Source organism: Carassius gibelio, chromosome B15, assembly GCF_023724105.1.
Source record: "Carassius gibelio isolate Cgi1373 ecotype wild population from Czech Republic chromosome B15, carGib1.2-hapl.c, whole genome shotgun sequence".
Taxonomy (NCBI): domain Eukaryota; kingdom Metazoa; phylum Chordata; class Actinopteri; order Cypriniformes; family Cyprinidae; genus Carassius; species Carassius gibelio.
In genome coordinates, this window is record NC_068410.1 from 15,301,927 (window position 1) to 15,314,788 (window position 12,862).

The following is a 12,862-nucleotide window of genomic DNA, read 5'->3' on the forward strand; positions in this document are numbered from 1 at the left end:
TATTTCATAATAGAAGTCTCTGCAGCTCTGAGATTGGGAAACAATGATGTGATCATTTAATAGAAGAATTTCTTTATTATTAAATAACAACGGTAAAAGAAAACCGATTACATGATCACATTTACTGTACACATACATGGTCACTTATTTTAACTGTACCTGAGAATATTATAATTTTAGCATACTGTAATGGATTATTTATTGAGGGTACAATAGTGTAGAGGTGTAAAGAATTAAACAGCTTGGTGGTAATGCTATTCAGATTTCATCTCTAATAATATTTTGATTTCACATCACACAAACCACACATTAAAGATAATAAAAAAATAGTTGGACAACTGTTTAACATGTGACACATTTCCTTATAATAACATATACTGTAAAAAAATTCTCAATCAATATTTTTCTTGTTTTACAATAAAATATATCGAAACATTCATAAAACAAGACACATTTACATCCTTGTGTAAGACGTCTTGAATTGTTAATTTTTCTTACACATATTTTATGAATAAACTTCACTAAATTGTGTTAGGTTATGCTTAAAACAAAAACAAAAAAAATAACATTTTGTCAAGAAAATGAATATTGATTGGATAATTTTTTTTGCAGTGTAACTTTAAAAATGAAGGATATACATTCAACATTTAACCATAGCTGGAATGTAAGGTAATTTCATAAAGTATTTGTTACATTATAAAGTAAAATACAGAATTGTTTGAATATATTGTGGCCAGTAAGAAACTATTATTTTTTAGTGATGCCAGTAAGAAACTATTATGGACCCCAAAGAACCTTTCAGCTTCTTAAAATATTTTTTTTCTTAGTGTAGAAAGAACCATTTGTGGAAGGAAAAGGTTCCATGGATGTTACAGGTTCTTCATGGAACGACATATAATACCTTTATTTTTAAGAGTGTGAGTTTATTAATAACTGCTTAATTACACCAAATTTAGCTTCTCTTTGTCCACTGACTGGCTGGCAGTCAATATAATGAATCTGCTAAAATCTGAGCCTTAAACAAAAAGGTACAATAAAATGTTTTGCCATCAAACACTTTGAATAGTTTGATAAGAGATACTGTTTTTACATTTGTTTACATTTTGGATTATACAGTATCTGGCCCCAGTCTGAGAGCACATTTAAATTTTACTTAGGTATATCTATTAGATTTGCCTATTCATTAAATCAGACAATTTTAGGGATAGTTCACCCAAAAAATTTAAATTTGATGTTTATCTGCTTACCCCCAAGGAATCCAAGATCTATGTGACTTTGTTTCTTAAGTAGAACACAAACGGCGATTTTTTAACTCAAACCATTGCAGTCTGTCAGTCATATAATTGAAGGGAATGGGAATCACCGCCTAAACATACAATAAAACTAACAAGATGTGTAAAGACACAAATCGATCGATTCCCATTCACTTACATTATAAAACTGATAAACTGCATTGGTTTGAGCTAAAATCTTGGTTTGTGTTCTGCTGAAGAAACAAAGTCAACTTCATCTTGGATTCCCTGGGGGTAAGCAGATAAACATCACATTTTCATTTTTGGGTGAACAATCCCTTTAAGATCAAACCCAGTTTCTCTTTTTCATTTGCTTTTCTATAAACAGTCTGCCAGACTGTTTTTAGACAGTGGGACATGTCATGAGGAAGACTAATATATATTGTCATAGTGCCTCAAGTTACTCATAAGTTCGAAAAAAGTCAATTTAATGGTCCAATTACATATACAGCTAGATGTTTTAAAAATAAAATGAAAGGATAGACAATGTTGATTGCTTCCACATAATCAGTTTTATTCTTGTGACACGGCCCACAGTCTAACTACTACTCTGGAGTGAACTACAATATACCTAGACATTATAAACAGATTAAAACAATAACACAGAGTGAAAAAACCTGGACAATATGTCCAAAACGTATAAAACAATTAGAAAGCATTGAAGGTCACTTAAACACAGAAATGGCACTCTGAAAAACCCACAAGTGCGTGATCTGTATCTAGAGGGATATTTCAAAAACGAAACTAAGTAAATTAATCATCTTGCACAACCAAGTCTACTGACTTTACGGAGATTGAATCTCAAACTAAAAGGCTACAAATGTATAGTGCATCAACTCAATAACTACTACTGAAACACTAACACATAAAATCCTCTTCTCAAAAGTGACCCAGATAAAACAGTCTTGGCATGGCATTGTACACATTTACACTGACAGAATAGTCACACATTATAATTCCAGCGGGAAATATAATATTTACCTTGAAGACATGTCAATTCTTGCACTGGTATTATGTGTTGACTACTTTAGGGCAAAAATACAGCAGCACCTGGATGCAGTTGCAACCTAGCTATAATTTGAACAGCAACTGATCTTCAGAAATTCACAATTAATTGGAAAAAATAAAACATCTTTTATGTTACTTCTTAAGTTCAGTCCTTTTCAATTTGCTGAAACAATGATTTGTTACTGAACAAGATGCATGTAATAGCGATAAATCGTAGTTTTGTTCGACTGAATGTCACTTTTATATATAAACTGTGGAGGTTTAAGTAAACCTGTGTTTGTTTGAAATCAAAATAAGGGGAGTAAAAATTCCCTGTTTAACACAGTAGTTTTCCTTTCTGTAATAACTTTGGCAAGCCATGACGCTCAAGTCGCACCTCTGCGTAAAATCCACAATTTGACAGTTCAGAAGTCAGCTCGCAAGGCCTTCACACAGCTTAAGTGCTCGTCTCCTTTTCCTTTTTAATTTTAAATGACAAAGGAGGACTTGTGGCGGAAATGCCCCTGAGGAAAAACAGAGAGCAGGCAAATGATCTGTAGTTAAAATGTGACACTACAGAAGCAAAACATAAATCCAGCCGAGATTATTCTGAGGATTGCACTAACACCACTTTAAGCTTGGCTTGTATTAATACAAAGACAATATCTGCAGTCAGAGAAACGCCGTGGTGTAATCTGAGAAGGTAAACACTAACAGATCTTGAATGATATTTCATCCATCCTCCATGAACATTTCAAAGTGTTGACTACAGCTTCTAAATGTACACTAATGAATGACAACGATATCTGTGGTGCATTATCACGTCACAGATCCATACAGCCTTACCTCATCTGGACTGGTGTAGTCCATCCTGTTGTCATGTTGGGGTACTTTGTAACTGTATGAAACAGAGCATTGCAATCTTACCAAAAGTGCATTCAATTCCAGATCAAATCAGAGCAGTCCTTAAGGTTCATTTTGTGGTTAAGTTTTTTACTCACTCGGTTTCCCTGTGGTCTTTGCAGGAACAGTAGCCGCTTTTCTGAATCTGACAGATCCCCACAATGACAAATATAAACGCTGCCACTCCACCTAAAACCTTCAGGAATATTCCAACAATGTCCAGATCATCTAGAAAGAAATTACATTCAAATGAATGAAAGAGAGTGTCACCCGATTCTTCAGAATTCATCATAATAAGCTGATTTAGTTCTTAAGAAACATTTACTATTATTAACAAAGTATAATAATATATCAAATGTATTTGTGGTTGTTTTCCACTGAAAAAATAAATGCATTGGGAACATCATGAGGGTGAATAAATCATTTCTATATTAAAAGCTTCATCATTATTTCAAAGTGCAGCTACTGACCAGCATATTTACGAGGCAAACTTACACACTTCCATGATCTGAGGACTGCATTTTGACCATCCTGCCTCGTTTCTGGCCTGGCAATAGTATTCACCTGCATCCTCTTTCTTCACCGACCGCAATTTCTGTGGATCAAATGTAAATCATACACTTAGCAAAAGGCCAGTTAATATTAAAACTGGTAAAATACAACAAGAAAAATCCATTGAATTGGCCACAAAAACAAAAAACAGACAAGCTTAATCTAAGCCTCAAATTGTTATTAAACAACAAAGACATATAATTAAAGGGTTCACTCAAAGATTCTGTCATTAATTACTCATCCTCATATCATTCCAAACCTGTAAGACCTTCATTTATCTTCAGAACACAAATTAAGATATTTTTGATGCATTCCGAGAGCTCTCTGACTCTCCATTGACAGTAAGGATCATAACATGATCAAGGCTCAGAAAGGTAGCAAGGAAATCTGTCAAATAATCCATGTGACATCAGTGGTTCAACCATAATTTTAAGAAGTTACGAGAATACTTTTGGTGTGCAAAGCAAACAAAAATAATTACTTAATTCAGCATTTCATCTTCTGGCAAAGTATGTATCCATGTACCCACATTGCATATGTTGTTTATGTATGTGATACTCTCAAAAATGGTGTCGGTGATGCAGAGGAGACAAAATTTGCACACAAAGAGTATTCTCGTAGCTTCGTAAAATTATGGTTGAATTATGAACCACTGATGTCACATGGATTATTTTATAGATTTCCTTGCTACCTTTCTAAGCCTTGATCGTTTTATGATCCTTGCTGTCTATGGAGGGTCAGAGATCTCTCGGAATTCATCAAAAATATCTTAATTTGTGTTCCGAACATGAACGAAGGTCTTACAGGTTTGGAATGACATGAGGACCACGTACCATTGGCTAAATGTCTGATGCATATGGCACACAAAAATGGAAACAAAAGTGGAAATCCATCGGATTGGTTGAGTTATACAGGATTTCCATGAGACATGTGTTGCGTTCTTTAATGTTCCTCCTGGAAACAAAGATGCAAAAAGAATGAAGAAAGCCGTCGTGTTTGCAACTGTGATGACGAGCGCTTATTAGGATCAACTAAACACTAGATTTTCAATAGTATGTGTAAAATGTACAGTACGCAGCATAGAGTCCGAGAGTCTGTTATTGTGGCGAAATTTCCATGCCCCGAAACATGCCTCTGCATGAAACAAACTGTGATTGGTCCTTTGACATGTCGGTGTCAAAATGAAGCCTACGTTTGCAATTTTTTGCTATACTAAAATACTTTCTCCATTCCAGTTTGGTGTTTTAAATAAATGTAAAATTAATGCAATCCATTCAAATGCAGATTATTTTTTTAAAGTGTAAACACAGCAAAACAAATAATTATTTTTTGCAGTTCCGATGGTGGCGCAGTAAAAAAAACGTAAGTGGTTTTTACTAGCATGTCAGCACAAAACACTTACCAGCGAACCAGTCTCAGTGTTCATGGTGTATGAAGAATTGTAGAACTTGCTGCTGGTTCTTGGGTCTTCTGGCAGCTCTTCGTTGTTTTTGAACCACTGATACTGTGACTGTGGAAAGCCTTCGTTCTCAATACAGCGCAGTTCAGTGCTTGAACCCACCGTAACCGCCTCCGGCACACTACACCTGGGCATCACCGGCTTCACTGCAACACATCCACAACAAAACAGCAGCTTTTTTCAAGGTTTCATTAAGTATTTAGAAAAATAACCAGGGTGAATTGTCATTTCAGACCAAATTTAAATAAAGTTTAAGAGAACTGCAAATGTAAAACAGCATTCCCATTACATATAATACTGCATCGCAAATTGATCTGCTCAACATATTCATCCTCCCCTCAAGCCCACTAAAACATTTTTGTCCGGACAGTTCAATCAATTCTGTTCTCATGGGGCATTTCAGTGCAGCATTACTGAGAATTATAACCATGGATTAAACCTCGCAGAATGTTCCCCTTGCTGAGCTTGGGAGGAACTATTTCAGCAGTACCTCTTACAGCGAGACTGATTAGTATTTCATCAAAGGGCTTCTGGTCGTCGATGGCCGCCACCTCACAGCGATACTGAGCCGTGTCCGATCTGCTGGCGTTCAGGATCAGAAGGTTTGCAGGCTCTCTCAGCAAAGCCCTGTGCTCCAAGTCACCTGAGAACATAACGCAGCTCAGCTCAGTTGAACTGAGCTTAAACACAGTCATCAAATAAACAGCATTATTATCTGAGAGAAAGAAGTTGTTACCTGAAATTTTATTTTGGAAATAGACATAGCTGGGTACACCATTTTTAATTTTCTTCCATTCAATTCTGGGATTGTTCGTAGAAATGGACTCTATCAAGCAGGTCAACTCAATCGCTTTAAAGAGACAAGAAACAGCCTATCAATTTATGAAGAAATTACTGAAGTAATCTTCAGTGTTGGGAAGGTTAATATTTTTTACTACTTACTATATAACTATTACTATACTATAGAAATTAAGCATTAGAATAGCATTGCTTTACTAAATGACCTTTAAATGACAGGAGGCATCAAGCATATCAAAATGCAAAGCTATAAATTAATATTATTTAACATATTCTAGCTTCCCATTCACATTTTCATAAGTAACTGTAATTTAATTAGCCCTACACATTTTTCTCGGTAACTGTAATGGAGCATATACATATACATGTAACTAGTAATATTACTAAACAGCTTCATATTAGACTTACACTCAAATTCATTTGTCCATACTGATTTTTCAGTTGTTCTGAGAATAACAGCAGAAGCTGTACTGTTGCCTGCAAGAGATGACAAAGAACAGATAACCGATCTGTCAAGGACAGTACAAAAATAAGACATTTGTATACCAATGTATACCAAAAAGGTATACTTTGTATTTTAAACATTGTTATATAAAATACGTAATAAAAAAAGTAAATAATTTATTAGACATTACTGCTTTAACAATCTCATTCTGTGTTGCCTCTTCACTCATTTATAATAATTTATTAAATGAACATCTTAAATATAGCTCTTTTAAAATGTATATTCGTTGCACTGGCTTTAATGTATTCTGATTTTAATATATTGTGTGCAGGCAGGAACATTTTTCATCACTGCACTACAGTATTGAGAATATGATGAGAATCATTGTGGAGAATTAATATCGGATATGACCCAGTCCCAGACATGTTTTTTTTTTTTATAGTTTCATTTTTAAAAACAAAAAAAGCCTCTACAGTATTTTATACCTACTTCTCTGATTATTTTTTTCTGTTTTAATGTTAAAGACGAAAAAAACCTGATGAATTTTTGTAATGGGTGACTCAGTTTAAGATTTTTATGGTGTTTATGGAAAGCATAATGGAAGAATAAACTTTGTAAGTATCTTGGGGAAACTAGATCCGGACCTGAACACATTTCTGTTGAAAATTAATGGATATATTTAGAAGAGCTTGTGTGTTTTTTCAGTTATTAGTCTGTCTGCACTAACTCAGAAAAGCCAGAAAGTGTGACATAATGAAAAGGCAAATATGAAACAAATTATTGGCAAAGCCTGACAGTCCCGATAGACTTCACTCATATGAGAAAATAATTTGGGGTTTAGGGCATTTGCTATTTCCAGATGCATTTTCCACTTTCACATAATCTCATGAAATCCACAGAGTGTATTTACAGTGATCCATATGTGATAATCTGTGGCTTTAGCATCAGATTAAAATCGTACCATATGGACTTAGACAGACTTCAGTTTGCACAAGCCCAACATCGGTGGTGTTATATCATCACCTAGACTGTCATCTCGAGGAATAGCTACACATGGGACGGTTCTGACAAAATGGATGAACTGAATCCTGCTGCATTTAACTGCTGTAAAGAGGCACTTTATGGAAGACTAGAGCAAAGAATCATATTGCCACAGCTGGAGGACTTCAAGGTTTCCGGTGACGTTTCCAAGGCTGACTTTCCCATCGCATGCATCATGATCTATTTTTACAACTGCTGTTGACATTTCCCGATTAGACAAGCTACATTATCCACCGCTGGGAAGCATGCAGTCACTGTATGGAAGTGACAATGTTAGAAAGGTCCCTGTTCACATCAAACAAAACAATGTTGCATAAATATAATAATATTTTTTTTCAGCAAACAACTTTTAAGATTAGGAAAAGCTAATGCTATGTTGGAAAAGCAAATGTGTAAATTGTAAATCAAATCTCTGCATTCCAAGATAATACTTTTTATTATAATTAATTAATTAATTATTTTTTTATACTGTAGTCACATTATTTTTCTTTGTGTGTGTGTGTACATCTGTGTATGTGTGTGTGTGTGTGTATATATATATATATATATATATATATATATATATATATATATATATATATATATATATATATATATATATATATATGAAAACAATGTGTATGAAGAATATTACTGTTAAACAGTTTAAAAAACACAAATCCTAATAAAACATTTCTGCATTTTCACTCTGAACAACATAACAAAAGCCCCCCTTTTAATTTGTTTTAATTTATGTTAATTATGTTTCCGGTTTATGGTTGTTTTGATGTCATACTTGGTGAATAATTACTTTGCAAGACAATAGCTGATTGTTGTAGCATTTTAAAAGACAAACAGACTAACTAAAAGTGCTTTTTCAGAATTGACAAAGAAGTGACCTAAAAATTGATGGGAAAAGAAAGAGTGGGAGAGAGGGGGAGGTTGTGGTGTGATCTTTGGCTTGAGACATTCTTTAGCGCGTGATTGTTTACAAAAACTCTTCTCTACAGTTCTGACAGCACTTTCTAAGATACAGAGATCCCGTCACTGGACAAAGTGAAAATGAAGGCTGAAGTTGAGCCCATTTTAAAATAGTTTGGTATTCAGGACACTTTGACCAACAGCAAGGGCTTTGAGAATGAATGAATGAAGCTACACCTCTTCACACATCACACAACTTGCACAGAGGCACATTGTGCTGAGAAGAAAATGAAAAGATCTGGTCGAGTCCAATAACATGTGACCTGCAATACCTCAAAAACATGTCAGCTACAATGAAATAATTCAACAATGATCCTAAATAGTTAATTTTCTTGTGAAAAAGAAGTGATCCTAAGTGTACTGAATGTGCACTTACAGTGTACTTCAAATCTTAAAGCATATTTCTTTAGAAACTATATTAATACTGTAATATTTCTGAAAAAAAAAACGTGAACTTAAAAAGAGTACACTTTCATGTCTGTTTCTTAACACACATAATTCAACTTTTAAAAAGTAAGCCCTGTATTGTCAATTTAAAAGATTTACTTTAAAGTACATTTTAAATTATAATGTTTTTGTCGTGATTGAAGTACACTTATTTTAATGTGTTGATGACACTAAATAATAGAATACTGCACTAAAGCACTTGATATTCAATATATTTTAAATTTCCTAAATTGCATCATCATTAATGTGTAATTAAAACTATATTTCATGACATTCACATTTTAACTGAAATGGCATTAGATTTTAGTTTACCATATTCTTGCCAGTACACACTATATTTCAAAAGCAACAGACATAATTATGAATTTACACAAGTCAAAGTTGAACTAATTACATTTAATATATATTTAAACTACAATACATTTTCATTTAATTGTAAATAACATGGAATTATATTCAGTTAGTAATTGTTTCTTCTTTTTAAACGTACACTACGTTACCTCTTATTTATTTATTTTTTTCAATGGTAATCTGATTAAAGCGATTCTCGGTTAGGCTATTAATACACAGACATCGCACAAGCATGAGAAGCATGTTTAGGAATACAAACTAGAGCTGTGTCTCAATCCCTTGTGCACTACCTACATAAACAACATCTTCCAATATAGAATGTTCCTATTAGAACGTTCGAACGCGCCCAAACAATCCGTCTACGCGGCAGCTGACTGAGGTTTTGAGACACGGTTGTTGTATTCCACTACTCGTCGATATAAACCAGTTACTCTAACAGTAGTAAGTTAACGTTCCCATCTTACTAGAAAACGCGAGCTGTGTTTGAGCGTGGCGTTAAATGGCTAGTAAAGCGTTAGCAGCAGCGGTCAGCGCGAGAATGCCATCACACGGATCCACGAGCGCCTGTTCAACAAGACCTAACGTTACTCACTCATACACAGCAAATAAAGCCATCTTACTCACACAGCCACGAGAAGAGCGCCAAGGAAAGCATTTGACGCCCGATCGCCATTTTGAAGAGATGTTTTTATATACAAATTTATCTTAGCTGTCCAGACGACGGGGTGGACTAACTGGAGGATGCTGCCGCTGATGAGTTTCCATAGCTACAAGGACATCTGAGCGGAAGAGAGAGGAGGGGCTCAGGCAGCGCGCGTGGACTTCCGGTTGATGATGAGCATTAATGGTAGATATGTGGATTAAACTTGAAAAGAAGGTATTAAAATAATATTTAAGCGTATTTGAGATCTAAATCAAGAATTATGTCAATATGTGAAAAGTAGTAGTAGGTGTAGGCTATTTCTCGGATAAGAGCGATACATGTTCACTTGGGCGGATATCTGTTTATTTTTTTTCTTCTTCAATAGTTTAAAAGGGATTTGTATTCAAAAGGGAGTTACCAAAGAACGGAAGCATTTGTATTAAAATTTATCAGTCGAATTAATGCGTCTTGCGTAATTTTCACATTTCAACACCAGATGGCAGTGTTGGGGAGGATAGAGATAATATCTAGGGCCATATACTTTATTCTATATTTAACAAAACACTCCTTGTGCAAACAATCACTGGATTATTACAATTAATGGCAAAATGAATGTTTGAAAATGTAAACTGATATTTCCTACTGACCCACTACAGGGAAAATATATTAATATTTGACTTAAACCAATTTTTTTATAGATGGTGAAAATACTGTGTTCTAATTATTTTGGCCACTACTGTATAAAATATTTTTTTATTCACTTGTCCTTTTTTTGTGTGAGTGTGGCACACAGTTTTCATATCACGCTAAACATGTCTTTTTATTAGCCTAAGACTCTTCACCTCTTATCCATGTGAATAAACCAGATTCTTTAAACAGAATCTTAATTAGCAAAAGGTTAATATATTGTTTTGATGATTACTGTAGTATGAGTGGATGAGAAGTGTGTGATATTTCAAGCAATCAAGACTTTTGCATATAATTGTTTGAGATGCCAAAAAAGGCAGTAAAATATAACACCATAACAGCATTTGTCTGCATCTGACACCTCGTTACACATTTTTTATTTTTTATGCCTAAATGCTAAAGAAACAATAAATTACAAGGAAAGAATATGCTTATCTTTACTTCAAATAAAAATATAACCTTTATTAATCGTTTTCAGAGAAAAACATATAAAAAGAAGTAGAATCTACACACTGCAGTAAATATTTATTAAATATTTGGTATATCACCACTTTTATCAACCACTTTTAATTCACACACACACACACACACACACACACACACACACACACACGAAACACTGTGTATAAAATGGAAAGGACAGTCATATAGAATTATGAGTACAGGTCAAAGGTCACACTGAGGGATTAAAAATGTCTTTGATGTTATGTTAAGAATGTCTTTGTGTGTATTATTAGTTTATTTAATTGTACCAATTCCCTGGTCACTGCATTTTTTTTTTTTCAAATTTAATTTATTTGTCATATTATAATTTTAATGCATTATTTACTTCTTGGGCTCAAACCACACCATGTCTAACAAGGGGCTTAGATTATTATGTTGTACAGTACTTTCACAGAAGCAAACTATGAGAATCAATTATTAATTGGCATTTTATTTAGGACAATTCATCTAATTAGTCTTCATTAGAGAAGAACAAAGCATATGGATCACACAATTGCAGGCTTTCATTTCATCGACTAGTATTTCATTCTTATATAAAACATTTTTTGCATTTAGAAACACAGTCGTGCCACTGGAGCCCTGCCGAAGAGATAGTCTGCAGTCACACCCCCTCTCGCCACTGTTACACTGTGTTTGCACACACTGCCACCGAACTGTCCAGCTCTATCAGCACCTGCTGCGTCAGAGTATTTCAACACTATTTCTAGGCCTGTTATATATTTATTTACTGTATATATGAGGCATGATGTCTTAAACACGCATCCACATGCATTTTTGTGCGTGCAGTGAAATGCCTTCCTGGATGGACTCATCCAACGGTGCACATGAATCTGAAGATCATTTTAACATCTACTTGATCTGCATCATCAGAACATATGTGACCAGGATACCATGGCAACTATCTCAGGTGCTCTGGCAAGCTGGAAACAAGGCCAAAGGAATCTGTTTCCCAAGCCTGCATTAGTGTTAAATGGTGTTACACCTCACATCAAAGGCAAACACGTGGAGGAAGATGCTATGGTCATTTTTTAGATTAAAGTGCTGATAAGAGCTGTTTGCTATATCATTCAGCAAGATAAGTCAAAGTTATTTGTAAAGTGCATTTCACAATACAAATCATTTCAAAGCAGCTTACAGAACGTCATATGTCTATAACGCTTGATGATATATACCAATGATAAGTGATCTCCTGAAAGTATTACCCCCACAGTAATGTGTGTGTGAGATTTAAATGTTGATCGGTGTTGTTCTTAGCGAGAGTAAGTGATTCTTATTAATTATTCATATACATTTTTTTTGCATATGTCCAATATACATTTCGTATATACTGACAGCCACCAAAAAGACAGAAGGTGATAAAAAAACAACAACAACACATATTATGAATCAAAGTTCATCACAAATAAAGTTGAGGTAACCACAAAAATTTAGACTTGAAATAAGGAAATAATGCAATAAACATTAATTTAACAACAAAATGTAATATTAAACTCTAGGTAGCTACATAACTGATACGAAAAAAAACAAAAAAACAAGATGTTTAAAAAAATAAAATAAATAAATAAACGTGAGCCGTTGCACAGGGAATTCTGGGAATGCCAATTTATGGTTTTAAACTATAGATCGTAAGATGTCTTGTTCTTTTTCACTTCCAAAAACTGTGAATTTAGCAGAATTTTACTGTAAAATGATAAAAAATTTCCCATTAGATGTATTAAAAATTTCCACCACATATAGTAAGAGAGCTTGCTGTAGTTAAGTTTTATTGTAGCATTTTTGCTAATAAAATCAAA

General features: G+C 34.1%; 1 protein-coding gene across 1 annotated transcript; it reads right to left on the minus strand.

The window, feature by feature from the left end:
- Nucleotides 1-55: 55 nt before the first annotated feature.
- On the minus strand, nucleotides 56-10,000 carry LOC127972171 (junctional adhesion molecule 3B). Its single transcript, XM_052575500.1, has 9 exons — nucleotides 9,860-10,000; nucleotides 6,400-6,468; nucleotides 5,930-6,043; nucleotides 5,684-5,836; nucleotides 5,137-5,339; nucleotides 3,678-3,777; nucleotides 3,281-3,410; nucleotides 3,126-3,177; nucleotides 56-2,803 (listed from the first exon to the last, which is right to left on the minus strand). The coding sequence occupies exons 1-9, from the start codon at nucleotides 9,906-9,908 to the stop codon at nucleotides 2,768-2,770; spliced, it is 906 nt and encodes a 301-aa protein (XP_052431460.1). The 5' UTR covers nucleotides 9,909-10,000; the 3' UTR covers nucleotides 56-2,767.
- Nucleotides 10,001-12,862: the final 2,862 nt, after the last annotated feature.